Genomic DNA, 19,723 nt, shown 5'->3' with positions numbered 1-19,723 from the left:
GAGGAAGAGTTAACCGCCGGGTTCCTTGCAAACTCAGCCCAAGGCAGAAGGTCAACCCAATCGTCCTGATGATCAGAGACATGGCAATGAAGGAATTGATCCAGGGCTTGATTGGATCGCTCTGCGGCCCCATTGGACTGAGGGTGGTAAGCCGAAGAGAAGGAGAGTCGAATACCCAACTGAGAGCAAAAAGCACGCCAGAACCTGGACACAAACTGACTCCCTCGATCCAAAACTATCTCTTTAGGCAACCCGTGCAACCGGAAGACCTCCCTGGCGAAAACCGTGGCCAACTCCTGTGCAGTGGGTAACTTCTTGAATGGAACACAGTGGCACATTTTGGAGAACCGATCCACAACCATGAGAATGACCGTATGGCCACGGGACACCGGAAGGTCCACAATGAAGTCCATCCCCAGGTGTGACCATGGGCGCTCCCCATTGGGAATGGGCTGTAGAAGTCCCAACAGGAAGGTGCCGGGGGGATTTATTCTGGGCACAAACAGAGCATGCCGCTACATATGCGGCAATGTCAGACCGTAGAGAAGGCCACCAGAACAAACGTGAGACAGCCCAGGACAGCTGATTCTTTCCAGGATGCCCCGCGGTCTTGGAGTTATGGCAGGTTCGCAACAACCGGGTACGCAACTCCTCAGGCACGAAACATCTACCAAGGCATCCGCCCTGACGTTCTTGAAACTGGGTAAGTAGGAAACCACGTAATTAAAGCGTGACAGAAACAGAGCCCATCTGGCCTGACGGGGTGTTAATCTCTTGGCCTCCGAAAGGTACGTCAGATTCTTGTGGTCCGTCAGGACAGAACCCTCGAGCAAGTGCCTCCATTCTTTGAGAGCCTGCACGATAGCTAACAGCTCTCTGTCACCAATCTGATAGTTGCACTCCGCGGGTGACAGTTTCCTGGAGTAGAACCCACAGGGAAGCAGAGGACCCTCTGGTGTCCGACGCTGAGACAGAAGGGCGCCTACTCCCGTCTCAGACGCATCCACCTCAAGGACGAAGGGCAATCCAGGATTGGGATGAGACAGTATGGGAGCCGAAGCAAAGGCTGATTTTAGAGCCTCAAAAGCCAGGATGGCCTCGGCCGGTCAATCATGGGAATTACTGCCCTTCCTGGTCAGATCCGTGAGAGGCTTGGCCAGCATGGAGAAGTCCCTGATGAACTTCCAATAATAATTGGCGAAGCCCAAAAAGCGCTGCAGGGAACGAAGACCAGTGGGCTGTGGCCATTATAGGACTGCCGAAACCTTCTCAGGGTCCATGGAGAACCCCTCCGCGGAAATGATGTAACCTAAGAAGGTTACCTGGGAGCGGTGAAATTCGCATTTCTCGAGCTTACAGAAAAGCTTGTTCTCTCGTAACCGTTGCAACACTCGCTTGACATCCGAAATGTGGGCCTCCATGGATTCAGAGTAAACCAAGATATCGTCCAAATAGACCACTACACACTGCTGCAACAGGTCACGAAAAACATCATTGATAAATTCCTAAAAAGACTGCGGGCGCATTCCACAACCCAAAGGGCATAACCAGGGATTCGTAATGACCGGTCCTGGTGTTGAACACGGTCATCCACTCATCACCCTCCCTGATCCTTACAAGGTTATATGCAGCCCTCAGGTCGAGTTTGGTAAAGACCGTAGCCCCCTTGAGACGGTCGAACAACTCGGAAATCAACGGAATCGGGTATGCATTCTTAATCGTGATGCGATTTAGGCCCCTATAGTCGATGCAAGGCCTCAATTCTCCGCCCTTCTTTTTTACAAAGAAAAATCCAGCCCCCGCTGGGGAAGAGGATTTGCGAATGTGCCCCCGGGAAAGTGCCTCCCTTACGTACTCCTCCATGGCTTCATTCTCAGCAACCGACAGTGGATATACCCTGCCACCAGGAGGAATGGCACCAGGTTGTAAATCTATGGCACAATCGTATGGGCGGTGCGGAGGCAGAGCACCCGCGCGCACCTTATCGAATACATCTAGGTACTCCCTGTATTCAGAAGGCAACACGGAGTACGAGGAGGCACACAACACCTTGACAGGCCCATGGATGCAACTAGCCCCACACTGTGGGGACCACGAGAGGATCTCGGCCGATCTCTAATCGAAAGTCGGATTATGCCTCTGGAGCCAGGGGTACCCCAAGACCACCGAGTAGTGAGGAGACGAAATGACTTGAAGGCAGACCGACTCCCTGTGAATGGCCCCAATGGCTATCTCCACTGGAAGGGTCTCATGAGTCACCTGCGGCGGCTGAAGGGGTCCTCTCCTGGGTCGGGGGCTCGGTGACGGCCCAGGCGTCAATCGCCTCAAGAACCAGCGGAGAAGCTCGAACCTGCAGAGGAATGGAGTTTGCGGCAGCAAATCTACTGTCGATGAAAAGACCACCAGCACCAGAATCCACCAACGCCTGGGCCGTCACCGAGCCCCGGCCCAGGAGAGGACAACGGTGAGCAGTGGTTTCTCAGCACGGAAAACCGGGGACGAGGAAACTCCACCCAAGATCTGTCCCCGACAGGATCTCAGGTGCGAGCGTTTCCCGGACGGTTCGGACATGACAACCGAAAATGCCCACTGAGACCGCAGTACATGCAACGACCCTCACGTCTCCGAAGTGCCCTCTCCCCCTCAGACAGGTGAGCAAACCCCAGTTGCATGGGCTCACCCCCAGACATGTTAACCCCAGGAGGCGTGGGGGGAGAGGGAGGAACGGGTGGGAAAGCAAACGTAGGCGCCAATCTGTTGGGAGGCCTCCGCAGGCTCTCCTTAAAGGAAGGTCTCTCCCTGAGTCTGGTGTCAATCAATATCAGGAAAGAAATGAGAGCCTCGAGCTCCACGGGTAGGTCTTTAGCCGCAATCTCATCTTTCAAGGTGTCAGAGAGACCATGGGAGAAGGCCGCCACCAGGGCCTCATTATTTCAGGCCACCTCTGCTGCCAGGGTACGAAACTCAATGGCGTATTCGGCTACCGATCGTGAACCCTGTCTGATGCACATGAGGAGCTTCGTAGCAGAGGCAGTGCGAGTCGGCACATCGAAAGCCCTCCGAAGAGAAGCAACAAAACCAGAAAACTCGGCAACCACCGGATTGTTGTTCTCCCATAAAGGACTAGCCCAGGCCAAGGCCTTGTTCGAGAGCAGCGAGATCAGGAAGCCCACCTTCGATCTCTCAGTAGGGAAGGCATGCGGCAGCAACTCAAAATAAATGCCCACTTGGTTAAGGAAGCCTCGGCACTGAGTTGGCTCACTCCCAAAGAGCTGTGGGAGGGGGGCAGAACTGGTCATACCCCGAGACACCGCCGGCGCAACAACGGGTGCCGGGGTAGACTCTGGCGCAACAACCGGAGCGGCAGTAGGAGCGGAAACAGGAGCGACAACCGGCCTAACAGCAGCAGGAGCGAGATGAGCAGTGCGTGCAAGCAGGGTTTGCAACGCCTGAGCGAACTGACCCAGCAGGTGATCCTGCTGATCAAGTCTGGCAACCAGCATGGGTAGAGAGGATGGCCCTGCACTGTCAGGATTCATGGCTTGGGCCTAATGTCATGGAAGCATGAATCAGACGTACAAAACAGATAAATGAATAAGAGGATCTTTATTGGAAACCAAACAGCAAGGTCAAAGTCCACGCTGACGATCGTAATCGCCAGAAGAGTCGTCCAACGGTGCCAGGGTCGATAGCCAGGGAAGAACGTCAGCCAAGCCGGAGTCTGTAGCCAGAGATAGGGTGAAACAAAGCCGGGGATCAGGAACCAGGAACAAGCAGCACGATCACAGGAGGGGTAACAGACGAGAGACCCAAGCAAGGAAATGCTGCAGCTGCAGTCATATATATATGCAGAGCAGCCAGCTCCTCCCAGTGGGAAGGAGGAGCCGCAGAGTGAGGCAGGTTACAAGAACCCCATGAAGCAAGATGGCCGCCAGCACATGTCAGTGATGAGAAGCCTGCAAAGAGGTAAGACCATGACAAACCGGTCTCACAGCCGAACCCACAACCATGAACATAGAGCAGGCCACAGCCTCCACTCTCCTATCAGTGGGGTCCGTAAAAGCAGGAGCCCCCACCACAGGCAATGTGGTGGCCTTACTCAGTCTGGACACAGGAGGGTCTTTTAAAGTCCTCCTCAAAGGGATAACGGACCGCAAAGTTTTTTAGGAACAGCAAAAACTTTTTGTGGCGTATCCCATCCTTACATAGCAAATGCTCCAAATAAGGAGCACAGGGAAATACTTTTTTGCGGTGCTGGGTGGCTTGCGGAACCCAAAAGGGACTGGCACAACTGGTGCTCCCGCCAAATCCTCAAGTTTATGAGTATCACGTACCGCAGAATAAGAGCTCCAACAAAATGTTATCATTTACTGACCCTGAGGCAGAGTCATCCTCACAGTCCGTGTGGGTTAAGCCTACATTGACAGACATCCCCAGAAGCAGGCTCAGGGAGGGGGCGCTTTGTACCCCCCTACTGGGCACCAGCTGCTTCAAACCTGGCGAGAAACGCCTCAAGTACAGCCGACATTGCCTCAACAGATGCGGCAGGAGCAGGGGAATAAAGTATAACTCAGGCATTGCTGGGGGCAGAAACAACAGGTTCAGGTTCCATATTGCCCCACCGCTGTGTACTGCAAGACAGAACAACCCACTGGTCACCTCCTGGCTGGAAAAATAGAAGCAGAGGCCTCCCAGGGACTCACCACCCCACCCAGCTGCAGAGAGAGCTGAAAACCTGAGGTGTGCTCTGATGTGCTGGCTGTGCTGTGTCTGTCACCTCAGGGAAGAATCACAGCGTTTCACAGCACTAAAACTGTCACAAGAGACCAAGAGATTTCCAAGATGGCCGCCGTCTGAGGTAAAAATCACCTCATACAACACAGCAGCACACAGCAGCACCCCCCAGAGTAACAACACAGTCCCCCAACAACACACGGGCCCTGGGGGTAAAGAAGAAAACCCAGGAGGCCCCCCTTCACAGCCACTACCCAGTCAGGGGAAGGAGGTAGAGGAAGGGGAGAGAGGAAAGCAGGGCGGACCCTCAGTCGACCTCCCCAGGGAAAACACCAGCCATACCACCTTACCTGAGCAAGGGGCCACTACTTATCTGTCCTACGACCACCGGCTGGAGGTATCCCAGACAGAACCAACGTCCACTAACGGCATGGCTGTCGGCCAGACACACTGTGACAAAGCCATAGAGACCGGTCATATGTGTGTCCTGGAACATGTAGTTCCCCGGCCGCCCCTGGAGCAATGGGGCCTGTCGTGGACGACCCAGAGCTGAGGGCCAGCACACGCTCGATGGCCGAACATGGGGGGACTACAAGAGTCAAGACCCAGCCTGTCACCCAGTCGGCTGTTGATAGAATAATCACAGGATTCAAAAATGCAGGAACAAAATAATAAAAAGCGAGAAAATCGCAAGAAAAAAATCTCCAAAGTACAGGAACTCCAGAGTGCCTGCCTCTCCTGTCGTTAAGCAGAAAAAAACTGAGGCTACTAGAGCAGGGTGTGGGTTATACCCGGGAGGCCACACCCCCTGGGAGGAGCTGCATTAAGGAATGTGTTAACACTTAAAGTGCTTTTTTTCTGCCTAAACTCTCCTAAAGGGAAGCGGATATAACCCTACTGTCAAAGGATGCTGTGTCCGTCTATGAACGGAAGAGAAACTCAGACTGTCCTGGTTCACTGACCTAAAGGAGAAGTTTACCTTTAGAAAATGTTAGATGTTACAACCGTATGTAACATGTTGCGGCATGCCCCTTCACTCCTGCAAGGGGTAGGGGTTCCTCTCCCCCCCAGCAGCTGTTGCATTTAAAATTGGCATGGCTGTGCAAGGCTCCTCCACATGTGTCATTCATTCACAGGGATCTGTGACAAACTACAAGTCCCTTCTCCCACCACAGCAGACAGCTTGAGATTCTCAATGGACTGTGAGGGTGCCGATTAGCACACCCATAGTCTAATGCCACTTCCTCCAGCTCTCTAAAGCCCGTACAGACTGATGGTGCAACGTTGGGCTCCTACAAACCCGTCCTTCAGCTTTCTGCCCAACAATCCACAGATTGTGGGCACTATGCTTTTCAGGCCCCTGTGAGAAAAAATTAATACACTTTTTTCTGCAAAAATATGTACATTTATTTTTTTTCCTTAAAAAAGTGAATTTAGCCTTTAAAAAGTACTAAATAGGCTGTTAAGCAAACAATTAGCATTTCAAAAGACAAGGCCCGCAATGGTAGCCTCTATGCATTTTGCACAAATCGTTTTCCGTTAACCTATCAGCAGGTTCTTGGTTTCTAAAGGTGAATCCTGTTGATAACCACACATATACTGGATCATCTACATAATTCATGTAAAATTGGTAGGAATCAAACTTAGGATCCCAGTACTAGAAATTTAAAGTCATCATGCTCTCCCAATCTGTTTGTTACATGACTGGATATGCATTTGTCTCATAGGTTGTCTGCCCTCCATGCTTTTCCTTCATGTACCCATTAACCACTTAAGCACCGCCTCCTGCACATATACGTCGGCAGAATGGCACTGCTGGGCACAAGCACGTACTTGTATGTCCTCTTTAAGTGCCCAGCCGTGGGTCGCGGATGCACGCCTACGACCCGGTCCGAAGCACCGTGACCCGATCGCCGCCGGAGTCCCGCGATCGGTCCCCGGAGCTGAAGAACGGGGAGAGCTGTGTGTAAAACACACCTTCCCCGTTCTTCACAGTGGCAGCTTCATTGATCGCGTGTTCCCCAATATAGGGAAACACGATCAATGACGTCACACGTCCAGCCCTGCCCCCTACAGTTAGAAAAACATATGAGGTCACACATAACCCCTACAGCGCCCTCTAGTGGTTAACTCCCAAACTGCAATTATCATTTTCACAGTAAACAATGCATTTTTATAGCATTTTTTGCTGTGAAAATGACAATGGTCCCAAAAATGTGTCAAAATTGGCCGATGTGTCCGCCATAATGTCGCAGTCATGAAAAAAAAAATCGCTGATTGCCGCTGATAAGTAGTAAAAAAAATAAAAAATGAATAAAAATGCAATAACACTATCTCCTATTTTGTAAACGCTATACATTTTGCACAAACCAATCGATAAACGCTTATTGCGATTTTTTTACCAAAAATAGGTAGAAGAATATGTATCGGCCTAAACTGAGGAAAAAAAAAAAGATTTTTTATATATTTTTGGGGGATATTTATTATAGCAAAAAGTAAGAAAAGAATGAATTTTTTTCAAAATTGTCGCTCTATTTTTGTTTATAGCGCAAAAAATAAAAACCGCAGAGGTGATCAAATATCACCAAAAGAAAGCTCTGCTTGTGGGGAAAAAAAGGACGCCAATTTTGTTTGGGAGCCACGTCGCACGACCGCGCAATTGTCTGTTAAAGCAACGCAGTGCCGAATCGCAAAAACTGGCCAGGTCCTTTACCTGCAAAAAGGTCCGGGTCTTAAGTGGTTAATATGTACTTCTGAGTAAAATAAAATAGCAAATTCCAGCATAAGGATGACTTACTTGTGGGAGGTTTGGTTGGAAAGTGCTATACAATGTCCTGGTTTCCACATGTTCTGGAACTAGGCCTTGGTTTCTTAGTACATACAGAGCAAGCCTCTCAGTGGCAGGTCCCAAGTGCTGATGCATTTTCTTATTTGCCTCTAAATAAAATATTAGGGCGATATGTTAAAGAACATGTTATCAAATTATGCATATTTTGTTCTTAGAATGGGATGGCTGTCTTTACCTTGTCCTATAATTGGAGCGGTTTTTAAAATAGAGTTCAAGGGCAACATGATCACACACACACGTAAACAGGTTAGAAAAGAACTCAAGTGTGACATGACAGATTACCCGTGCTGCCCAACCCGTGAATCATTGGCACTTTGTGTGGCTTGATGGGGCCCCTGTTAACACAAATCTGTTTTCATATTGCCCTGTTGTAGTAGTGATTTCTAACAGTCCCGTATAATATTATCCTCAGTTAATGACAGTCTCCCAAAGAATGTTTCCAGCAACGTCTATATGTGTAGTCTCCTGTACGTTGTCTTCTCTGACCATTTCTTGTATCATGTCTGTGGTCTCTGACCATCTCATGTATCATGATTGCAATCTCTTAACATCTCCTTTATCACATCTGCAGTCTCTAACCATCTCTTGTATTATATTAACAGGCTCTACACATCTCTTGTTCACAGCCTCAGACCAGAAACCTTTGACTATATTCCCTTGTGTGCTTGTCTCTGACACCAAGTACTCATTGATTTTTATGTGCAGTCTTTGGTGATGTCTAAGGCTGGGTTCATACTTGCTGCGGCCCACAGCAAGGGTCCGGTGCATCCCTGTATACCAATTTAGGTGCGGATCAGGTCTGAATTTTGCCTGAATTCACAACTGAAATGGAGCCAAAGATGCACACGACCCTTCTGCAATCCGGACCGCAGCCACCTCGGAGGGGTGTGAACCGGATCCATTGTGAGCCAGTCACACTCTCCTGTCATGCAAATTGGATGCGAGGAAACTTGAATCCAATTTGCATCAGTGTGAACCCTAAGGCTGCACTCGAAGCCCACCATTGCTATAGACCAGTGATCATCAACCCTGTCCCTAGGGCCCACTAACAGGCCAGGTTTTATGCATTACCTTAGGGAGATGCAGACTAGAATACTGCAATCACTGAGCAGCAAATGTTATCACCTGTCATGCATTTCAGTTGTCTTGCAAAGCTGGCCTGCTAGTGACAATACACTCACTGGCCACTTTATTGGGTACACCTTGCCAGTACCGGGTTGGACACCCTTTTACCTTCAGAACTGCCTTAATTCTTTGTGGCATAGATTCAACAAGGTGTTGGGAACATTCCTCAGATTTTGGTCCATATTGACACGATAGCATCACACAGTTGCTGCATATTTGTCAGCTGTACATCCATGGATGTGAATCTCCGGTTCCACCACATCCCAAAGTTGCTCTATTGGATAAGATCTGGTGAATGTGGAGGCCATTGGAGTACAGTGACCTCATTGCCATGTTAAAGAAACCAGTGGTGAGATGATTTGAGCTTTGTGACAAGGTGCATTATCCTGCTGGAAGGAGCCATCAGAAGATGAGTACACTGTAGTCATAAAGGGATGGACATGGTCAGCAACAATACTCAGGTAGGCAGTGGCATTTAAATGATGCTCAGTTGGTACTAAGGAGCCCAAAGTGTGCCAAGAAAATATCCCCCACACCATTACACCACCACCAGCCTGAACCGGTAATACAGGACAGGATGGATCCATGCTTTCATGTTGTTTACACAAAATTACGACTATCATCTGAATGTCACAGCAGAAAATCGAGACTCAGATCAGGCAACATTTTTCCAATCTTGTATTGTTCAATTTTGGAGAATTTGAGAATTGTAGCCTCAGTTTCCTGTTCTTAGCTGACAGAAGCGACACCCAGTGTGGTCTTTTGCTGCTGTAGCCCATCTGCTTAAAGGTTTGAGGTGTTGTGCGTTCAGAGACAGTATTCTGCATAACTTGGTTGTAACGCATGGTTATTTGAGTTACTGTTGCCTTTCGATCATCTCGAACCAGTCTGCCCATTCTCCCGACAACAAGGCATTTTCATCCACACAACAGCCACTCAGTGGATATTTTCTCTTTTTTTGACCATTCCTGTAAACCCTGGAGATGGTTGTGTGTGAAAATCCCAGTAGATCAGCAGTTTTTGAAATACTCAGACCAGCCACCGTCTGACACCAACAACCATGTCACAAAGACATTTAAATCCCCTTTCTTCCCTATTCTGATTGGTTTAAATGTCAGCAAATCCTCACCACATCTAGGTGCATAAAAGCATTCAGTTGCTGCCATGTGATCGGCTGATTAGCGATTTGTGTTGCCAAACAATTGAACAGGTGTACCCAATAAAGTGGCCGGTGAGTGTAAATACAATTTTAAAACAAATAATCCAAAATAGTAAGATTTATTAACCACTTCCATACTAGACACTTACGCACCTTCTCGCCCAAGCCAATTTTCAGCTTTCAGCACGGTCGCAATTTGAATGACAATTGTGCGGTCATGCTACACTGTACCGAAATGAAATTTTTATCATTTTGTTCCCACAAATAGAGCTTTCTTTTGGTGGTATTTGATCACCTCTGCGATTTTTATTTTTTGCGCAACAACTAAAAAAAGACCGAAATTTTTGAAAGAAAATTACATTTTAATTTTTTTTCTGTTAATTTTTTTGTAAATACGTTTTCTGCTTCAATTATGGGCACTGATATGGCAGCACTGGTGGGCACCGAGGTGGCACCAATAGGCGGCACCGATAGGCGGCGCTGGTAGGCGGCACTGATGGGCACTCATAGGCGGCACTGATGGGCATTGGGCATAGATGGGCACTAAGAGGTGGCACTGATGGACACTGGGTGACACTGAGGGGTGGTACTGATGGCATTGCTGGGCACAGTCAGTGCCCTTTTGTGGGCACTTATTGGCATCGATTGCATTAAAAACATTTTTTTTTATATTTATTTGTGCTCTATTGAGCACTGGGGGCACTCCCTGGTGGTCCAGTGTGGGGATCCGGGAGGGGGCTGCACTGATAAACAATCAGCGCAAACTCCCCCCGATCGGCTCTCCTCTACTTGCGTCTGTCAGACGCGAGTGAGGAAGAGCCGGTCAACGGCTCTTCCTGTTTACATTGTGATCAGCCGTGATTGGACACGGCTGATCACGTGGTAAAGAGCCTCCGCCGGAGCTCTTTACCGAGATCGGAGATGCAGGATGTCAGACTGACGTCAATAGACGTCCAGTCAGGATTTCACAACCGTTTCGTCATATGACGTCCTGGACTTTCAGTGGGGGTACCTTAACGATGCTTGCAGTTAGACATCATTCAGATAACCATCTTTTCAGTCTGCGATTCTGTGCACCATAAGAATGATCATCGCGGCAGTTCCACGGCTTGATCATTCTTATAGGCGACGGGAGGAGACGTCCCCCACTCCCGCCGCCATCCGGTGCTTCTTCGGGCTCTCCCATGGCATCGGGGACCCGGAGAAACAATCTGCTGGCGCCAGATGAGAAGCATAGAGATGACTGGTGACCAGATGGTCACCAGTCATCTCTAAGATATTCGGCGGTCCAAACGTGACGTTATGACGTCACGCCCAGGTACGCGGAAGCTAATCTCGGCTATCAGCATGAGATCAGTAAATTTCTATCCCGACCTTATGCTTTCCAGCCTGGAGGAAAGAAGTGGGTCTTATTGACCCCACCTCTCTCCATAAAGAGTACCTGTCACGAGCCATTCCTATTACAAGGGATGTTTGCATTCCTTGTAATAGGAATACAAAAAAAAAAAAGAAGTGTAAAAATAAAAAAAGGAAAAAAAATGTAAAATGCCCCTGTCCCCAGTAGCTCGAGCTCAGAAGCGAACACACACTCAAGTCCCGCCCTCATCTGTAAAACGTCATTTAAACCAGGTATTGCCGCGTGCGTTAGAGCGTCGGCAACAATTCTAGCACTAGACATCCTCTAACTCTAAACTGGTAACCTGTAAAAAAAAAAAAAAAAAAATTAAAGCGTCGCCTATGGAGATTAATTACTGAAGTTTGGCGCCATTCCATGAGTGTGCTCAATTTTAAAGCGTGACATATTAGGTATCTATTTACTCGGCGTAACAATCTTTCACATTATAAAAAAAATTGGGCTAACTTTACCGTTTTGTTATTTCTTAATTCATTAAACCGTTTTCCAAAAAAAAAAAAAAAGCGTTTGAAAAATTATTGTGCAAATACCGTGTGAGATAAAAAGTTTCAATGACCGCCATTTTATTCCTTGGGGTGTCTGCTAAAAAAACAAACGGTTTGGGGGTTCTGAGTAATTTTCTAGCAAAAAAAAAAAAGATTTTTGCATGTAAGAGAGGAGTGCCAGAATAGGCCCGGTATTGAAGTGGTTAAAGGCAGTACCATATTAAAAAAGGGTCCAAGTTATATAGACTTCTGAGTGCTCCCACAGGATTGGTGAGACTCCTTAGTAATCCTTTTTTCCCCCCACAAGTAATGTGCTTTCACTGATTTATGTAGTAAGGCAAAATGCAACGTGCTGGATGCACCCATGACAATCATATATTATCTTACATAGTTCTCAATGGTCTGAACCATTCATGGATAAAATCTGATTGGGTATTATAGGTTGATGCATTTTCCACATCATTAGTGCTCTTGTATTTCCTTATTAAGAAGCCATTTGTCTAGTGGCTGTAGGGGAATACAAGTCAATACAAGTAAAAAATAAATAAAAAATTCTTGGGGAAAAGGTCTCTGAAAGGACAAATGCCAGAGCACATAATACTTAAATATTAAAAGCATGTTTCATTCGAATAAATAAAAGTATTCACTTTGCTCAGGTTCTCACAAGTATGCAGTTAAAAACATAAACAAACATGATTGGTTTTACCAATGAGTTCCTATGTACATCCTTTACTTTTATGGAATGCAATCTGAGGAACATTCATTTTACAACTTTGATTTGATAACTAAAGCAGACATTTAGGTCTCTATGCTTGAATTGAGGTCTGGCAATATACGATTCTGCTCACCTAAGTTCTCGAGTAGATACTCGCGTCCTGAAAAGCTGATTTTGGTTCCGTTTTCTGAATACACTGGCGGACGGACTCCCTTTAATCTGGCCACAGTCTGCAAAATCTGTGTTGGCTTTTGCTGGGCCCTCCACTGATTTATTCCTGTGCTATAAAAAATATACGGCAAAGAGCATGGATTAATCTTGAGTTGATTTTAAAAGCCAGTCAATAAGACATGTGCAAGGTGAAAAAAGCTTTGGAATGGATACGGGAACAAAAAGGTTTTTATATTTTTCGATAATGAAGGCCACTATTTAGCATCTCCAATCACATTCAGACTTCTAAAGGTAAATATGTCTGATTGGTGGCTTTAAGAAGCACCTTGTATTTTAACATCTGTATGAAAGATGTAGCAAGGGGCGTGTTCCAGCATCAACAGCAGACGTGCCAGGACCACCAAACGACAGAAGTGATGCAGAATAAACTGAAGTGCTGAGCTGGTTGTGTTGCCTGGAAAGCCTTACTGGAGACCCAGACTGAAAAAAGCCTTTGAGTAAAAATGTACACTTACACACAGTAGGTTTGTGGAATGCCACAAAAGCTTCCAAAGCGGGAGAGGAATCGGTTTTCCAGATCTATAATCGTTTCTCCAACTTTCTCATCCCGTGTCACAGTGTTATAATCATAGACCGAAATATTCAGGTCTTTCTCTTGAGGTAAGAAGCAATTCAGTTCGTACATTCTGGTGGAATGTAAAATTGCAATATTCATTAGAATAAAAGACCCATTTTAAAATTCACAAACACTATATAGCATGCACAACTTCCAAAGACTGCTAGATATGTTGCCTTGCTTTGAAAAAAAAAATCTAGGCTGTTGCAACAGCATATCAACACACACAACTTGAATTTTGGTAATTTAAAGTGTATGTAAACCCGAGAATTTTTTTTTATTTTTTATGTCACAATGTACAGTATAAGATTTCCTATCATCTGTGCCCTGTCTTGCCACACAGTTAATCCAGCTCTGAGCAATCCTCTTATTGTTCATTGAAATAAAACGGATACACAGAGAAAAACCTTAGTCCGTTCCGCCCCCTTGCTGTGAATGACAGGTTATTTACATATCTCATGCACTAGCCTGGAGACAGGCATTATTTTTTAATTCCCACCCCCACTCCTTATCTAAAGTCATGTGGTTACTTTTCTGGATTTTGACTGGATGTTAGTGATCATAGCAGAATTCATGGTTAGGGGAGTGTAGAGGTGGGCATGGAGTCTACTGACATCACGACTCCACCCATCGAGCTCCAGACAACAGATCCACCCACAGAATCTGCAGTTTTTCAGTTCTTATGACAGACAGAGGGGAGACATTTTACAGGTAAGGATACATGCAGGAGGCGTGTATATCCTTATAGATCAGCACTATGGCAGTAGTTCAGAAAGGATGAGAGTGGGTTTACATCCACTTTAAAGCTAAACTCCAGACACAAGACAAAATAATGCAGCTCTGTAATTAATACATCATTAAATATGCTTTTTACTTCAAGGAGTGTTAGAACTCGAATTTGACTTGGTATCACTCTTGTAGTGCCGCAGACAGCAGCAGAGCTCAGACTGGCAAAGGGAGAAGCAGCACACGGAGCTAATCAGAGAGGATGCTGATGAGAAAGGAGAGCAAAGTAACAGAAAGTTGAGCTCATCAGTCTGCTGCTTCTTTTCATTGTTCAATCATAGGCTGGGAGTAGGGACAGGGCTGTGCTCTGTAGCAGACCTGTGTAAATATCAGAATTGGATCAACAGAAATACAAATTATTTTGTAGGTAAACAGTTTTCATACAGGTGCATCTCAAAAAAATTGAATATCAAAAAGTTAATTTTAGTAATTCAAAAAGTGAAACTCCTATTTTATGTATGTTCATTACACACAGAAGGATATATTTCAAGCATCTCTTTAAATTTTTATGATTATGTCTTACAGTAAAAACCTAAAATTCAGTATTTCAGAAAATTAGATTATTACACAAGACCAATAAAAAATGCATTTTTAATACAGAAATGTTGGCTTACTGAAAAGTCCATGTACAGTATAGTATGCACTCAATACTTGGTTGGTGATCCTTTTGCATGAATTACTGCATCAATGCGGCGTGGCATGGAGGAGATCAGCCTGTGGCACTGCTGAGGTGTTAAGGAAGCCCAGGTTTCTTTGATAGCGGCCTTTAGCTCATCTGCATTGTTGGGTCTGGTGTCTCATCTTCCTCTTGACAAAACCCCACAGATTCTTTATGGGGTTTAGGTAAGGCGAGTTTGCTGGCCAATCAAGCACAATAATACCATGATCATTGAACTAGGTACTGTATTGGTACTTTTGGCAGTGTGGGCAGGTATCAAGTCCTGCTGGAAAATGAAATCAACATCTCCATAAAACTGGTCAGCAGAGGGAAGCATGAAGTGTTCTACAATTTCCTGGAAGACGGCTGCGCTGACTTTGGACTTAAAAAAAACACAGTGGACCAACACCAGAAGACATGGCTCCCCAAATCATCACGGACTGTGGAAAATGCTTCATTTAATTTGGAAATCAATGTCCCAGAGACTGGAGGAAGTGTGGAGAGGCACAGAATACAGGTTGCATGAGATCCAGTGTGAAGTTTCTATGGTCAGCGATGATTTGGGAAGCCTTCTCATCTGCTGTTGTTGGTAATGATCATGGTATCGCTGTACTTGATTGGCCAGCAAACACGCCTGACCTAAACACCATAGAGAATCTGTGGTGTATTGTCAAAAGGAAGATGAGACACACCAGACCCAACAATGCAGATGAGCTGAAAGTCAAAGAAATCAGTGCTTCCATAACACCTCAGCAGTGCCACAGGTTGATCGCCTCCATGCTACGCAGCATTGAAGCAGTAATTTATGCTAAAGGAGCCCCAACCAAGTATTGAGTGCATATCATACTGTACATGGGCATACTTTTCAGTAAGGGCTCTTTCACACGGGCTGACCGTATGTCCGGTTTTTCATCCATCCGTGTACCGATGAAAAAGGGACATACATAGGTCCTTATGAGATTGCGGGTGTCAGCGGATGAACATCTGCTGACACCCGATCTCACCCGGTTCCGCAATCCTCCAATTTGGCAGACGGAAGAAAACCCTCCCTGACCTCCCTGTCATCCATCGGCTCAGCGGGGATCAGTGGAGCGATCCCTGCTGAGCAAGCGGCAGTTCATGGGGCGGATCATCACTGATCCGCCCCGTGTGAAAGAGCCCTTAGCCAACATTTCTGTATTAATCTTTTTTCATTGGTCTCAGGCAATATTTTAATTTTCCAAGACAATTAATTTGGGGTTTTCACTAGCTGTAGGCCGTAATCCTCAAAATAAAAATGCTTGAAATATATAATTTGTGCAACGTATCTATATAAAATATAGAAGTCTCACTTTTTTAATTTAATTACTGAAATAAGTTAACTTTTTGATGATATTCTAATTTAATGAGATGCACCTGTATATCATCTGTGTAACTCAGATTTACACAGGTCCCGTTTTACAAATAGCAAGTTTGGTGGCTGGGGAATTTTTATATTTGCTTTCAATTGCAATGCCTGTGTGCACCTTCCTTAACTAGTTAGATATATTGTCACCAACCTATGAAAAAAAAAACTCAGAAAAAATAGAATTTTTGTACTCACCGTAAAATCCATTTCTCTGAGTTCATAGACGGTCACAGCCTTCTTTGACATTAGGGTTATGCTTCTTCCTACCAGGAGAGTTTAGGCAGAATTTAACAGCACTTAAAGTGTTAAAACCTTTCCTTCGTGCCGCTCCTCCCAGGGGGCGTGGCCCCCCCAGGCATAACCCACACCCTGCTCTAGGAGCCTCAGTCCGTAACAAGCAGTACAAACCAAGGAGGGGTGGGTGCTGTGTCTGTCTATGAACTCAGAGAAATGGATTTTACGGTGAGTACAAAAATCCTATTTTCTCTTCCGTTCATAGACGGACACAGCCTTCTTTGACATTAGGGACGTCCCCAAGCAGTGTCCAAAAAATTTGAGGGGTGGGAAAATAACACAGCAAACCAGGTTACACCCCAATACAAAAACCGGAGTTGCTCAACGGAGAAACTCCAACCATAAACTGCCGCCCGTAACACCTGCGGCTGAAGGAGGCATCAAAAGATGCACACACATCCACCTCGTAAACCTTTGAAAAAGCGTGGAATGACGACCAGGATGCATCCTAACACCGCTGTAACACAAGAGGCCCCGATTGCCCTGGTCTAATGCGCCATAACCCGAAAGGGGGCGCATGCCCCTTTAGGGCATAGGCCTGAAGCACAATCCGTCAGAACCACCTAGGAACGGTGGCCGACGAGACTGCCAGGCCCTCTTGACACGAACTGTGAGTCCGACTTCCGGAACAGAACAGTAACAGATAAGTACACTCGTAGGGCCCGAACCACATCCAGAGGATGCAAAGTGGCCTCCTCCTGGCATTTCGGCAGAGGACATAAGGATGGAAGAACAATGTCCACATCAATGTGAAAAGCCGAAACGACCTTAGGGAGAAAAAACGGCTGCGGCCGCAGCACCACCTTATCCTTACGGATGACCAAGTAGGGAGCCTTGCAAGACAAGGCCGCCAGATCAGACAGACACACGTCTGATCGAGGTAATTGCTACCAGAAATAAAATCACCGTTTGTGACAATAAACAAAAAACCTCCCGAATGTCCTCAAAGGGAGCATCCCGAAGCACTGAAAGGACTAAATCCAAGTCCCATGGGGGGTAATGGAGGGCGCACCGGAGGGGCCACCTGCCAGACCCCCTGACCCAACGTACGCACCCAAGAGTGCGATGCCAAGGGTCGCTGCAAGTAAAAACAGCCAGAGCAGAAATTCAGCTCCTAACCGTACTTAAAGCGGGGGTTCACCCTTAGAGGGCACTTTCTCCCCTTAGCTTCCTGCTCGTTATTACTAGGGGAATCGGCTATTTATTTTAAAATATGTGCAGTACTTACCCGTTTACGAGACGCATCCTCTCCGTCGCTTCCGGGTATGGGCTTCGGGAATGGGCGTTCCTTCTTGATTGACAGGTTTCCGAGAGGCTTCCGACGGTCGCATCCATCGCGTCACGATTTTCCGAAAGAAGCCGAACGTCGGTGCGCAGGCGCAGTATAGAGCCGCACCGACGTTCGGCTTCTTTCGGCTACGAGTGACGCGATGGATGCGACCGTCGGAAGCCTCTCGGAAGAATGTCAATCAAGAAGGAACGCCCGCTCCCGAAGACCCATACCCGGAAGCGACGGAAGAAGATGCAGCTCGAAAACGGGTAAGTACTGCACATATTTTAATATAAATAGCCGATTCCCCTAGACCGAACGAGCAGGAAGCTAAGGGGAGATTTTTTTTTTTTTTTTAAATGGGTGAACTCCCGCTTTAAGGCGAGAGCCTGAACCACTCCCTGCTGCAAAGACAGCAGAACCCTGTACACCACGTATGTATGAGGGTGCCAGTTCATCTCCCCGCACACAGAGATGTAGGCCTTCCATGTATGATGAGAAATCCTACGTGAGGTAGACTTCCGTGCACGCAGCACGGTAGAGACCACCGAGCCCAATAGGCCTCAGCCCTTCAGCCCCTGGCTCACAACAGCCACGCTGCTAAAGCCGGTGGCTGTGAAACAGGGTGGAAGATCGGACCCTGTAACAGAAGATCAACCCCAGGGGAAGGCGCTAGGGGGCGTCTGCCACCAGACGCATCAGGTCCGCGTACCAGGAGCGACGCGGCCAATCTGGGGCGATCAGGATTGATAGAATCCCTACAGCTTCCACTCTGCGCAGCAGGCGAGGAAGAAGCTTCCGAGGAGGGAAGGTGTAAATCAGGCGATAGTGACCCCAAGGAGCCACCAATGCGCCTGACGCGTCCGAACCGTGGCACCTACCGATAGAGACGGGACGCTAGAAGGTCCACGTCCGGAGTGCCCCACTTTTGGCACAGACCCCTAAACACCTGCGGGTGGAGAGACCACTCTCCTTAGCCCAGTGCAGTGCGACTTAGGAGGTCGGCTAGCCAATTCCGTAAACTCCCGGAATGTACCCGGCCGACAGAGCCGGAACGGACCCTTCGGCCCACCGAAAGGTTGTACGAGACCCCCGTCGCTGCAACAGAACTCTGTGTGCCTCCCTGATGATCAACCTACACCACGGCCGTGGCGATATCGGACAGGATCCTGACCGGTCAGCCCTGTAGATCCAGGGACCACCCGGCAAGTCAAAGCTTGATTTCTTGGAGCTCCAGAACGTTGATCAGTAGGCAGGACTCCACCTGAGTCCAGTGCCCCTGGGCTGACTGGGTGCCCCAAGTGCCCCTCCCCAACCGGAGAGGCTGGCATCCGTCGTGACTACTGTCCAGTGGCCTGCAGAAAACAACTTCTCGGCCCGAAGCACCGGAAACGCCAGCCACCACACCAGGGGAGACATGATCAGATGACTCAATTGAATCTGGTAATCCAGAGATGACGGAAGTTAGTCCCAACGTGACAGCAGTTCCCTCCGTAGTACCCTGGCGTGGAATTGGGCATACGGAACCACCTCGAAAGAGGCCCCAATGGACCCAGAACCTTCCTGCAGAATCGCAGAGATGACCGCTACTGGGTCGGCAACTGCTGCACAGCAGATAGCAGAGTCTGAAGTTTTTCCGTTAGGAGAAAAACACTCCTGCCCCGGCGGAATCCAGGACTAGTCCCAGGTATTCCAGTCCCTGAGACGGAATCAACCCTGATTTCAGGACAATCCAGAAACCAGCCGAACTCTTGGAGAGCCTGACACGTGATAGACACGGCTCCACCAATTCAGAGCTCGAAGAAGCAAGGATGCCAGAAAAACCACCTGATGGAGTGCCGCTATTACCAAGCGAATCGACACCACCTGAAAGTTTGCACCTTGACAAAACAAACGAGGGACTTGAGGCCCAGGATTGACCGGGCCCCATCCTCCGTGGGGACACAAACAGAATGGAGTAAAACCCCCGAGACCGTTCCAACGAGGGAACTGGCACAATCACCCCCCTGACCAGAAGATCCTGGACAGCCCCTGACAGAGCCAACTGGCGAACCGGAGGAG

At 47.6% G+C, this 19,723-nt stretch overlaps 1 protein-coding gene across 2 annotated transcripts in view; it reads right to left on the bottom strand.

The window, feature by feature from the left end:
• The window catches only part of MYOF (myoferlin), a 517,119-nt gene that overhangs the window by 36,271 nt on the left and 461,125 nt on the right, over positions 1–19,723 (bottom strand). For both annotated transcript variants that reach the window (XM_040361780.1, XM_040361785.1), the window contains 3 exons: positions 13,167–13,337; positions 12,614–12,762; positions 7,532–7,671 (listed from right to left, as the gene is read on the bottom strand). In XM_040361780.1, coding sequence (XP_040217714.1) covers positions 7,532–7,671; positions 12,614–12,762; positions 13,167–13,337 — 460 coding nt within the window. The remainder of the gene's footprint in view (positions 1–7,531; positions 7,672–12,613; positions 12,763–13,166; positions 13,338–19,723) is intronic.

The sequence above is a fragment of the Rana temporaria genome, chromosome 8, assembly GCF_905171775.1.
Source record: "Rana temporaria chromosome 8, aRanTem1.1, whole genome shotgun sequence".
Lineage (NCBI taxonomy): Eukaryota > Metazoa > Chordata > Amphibia > Anura > Ranidae > Rana > Rana temporaria.
Note: the sequence above shows the minus strand (reverse complement) of the source record. Positions and strands in the feature narration are given on the sequence as shown.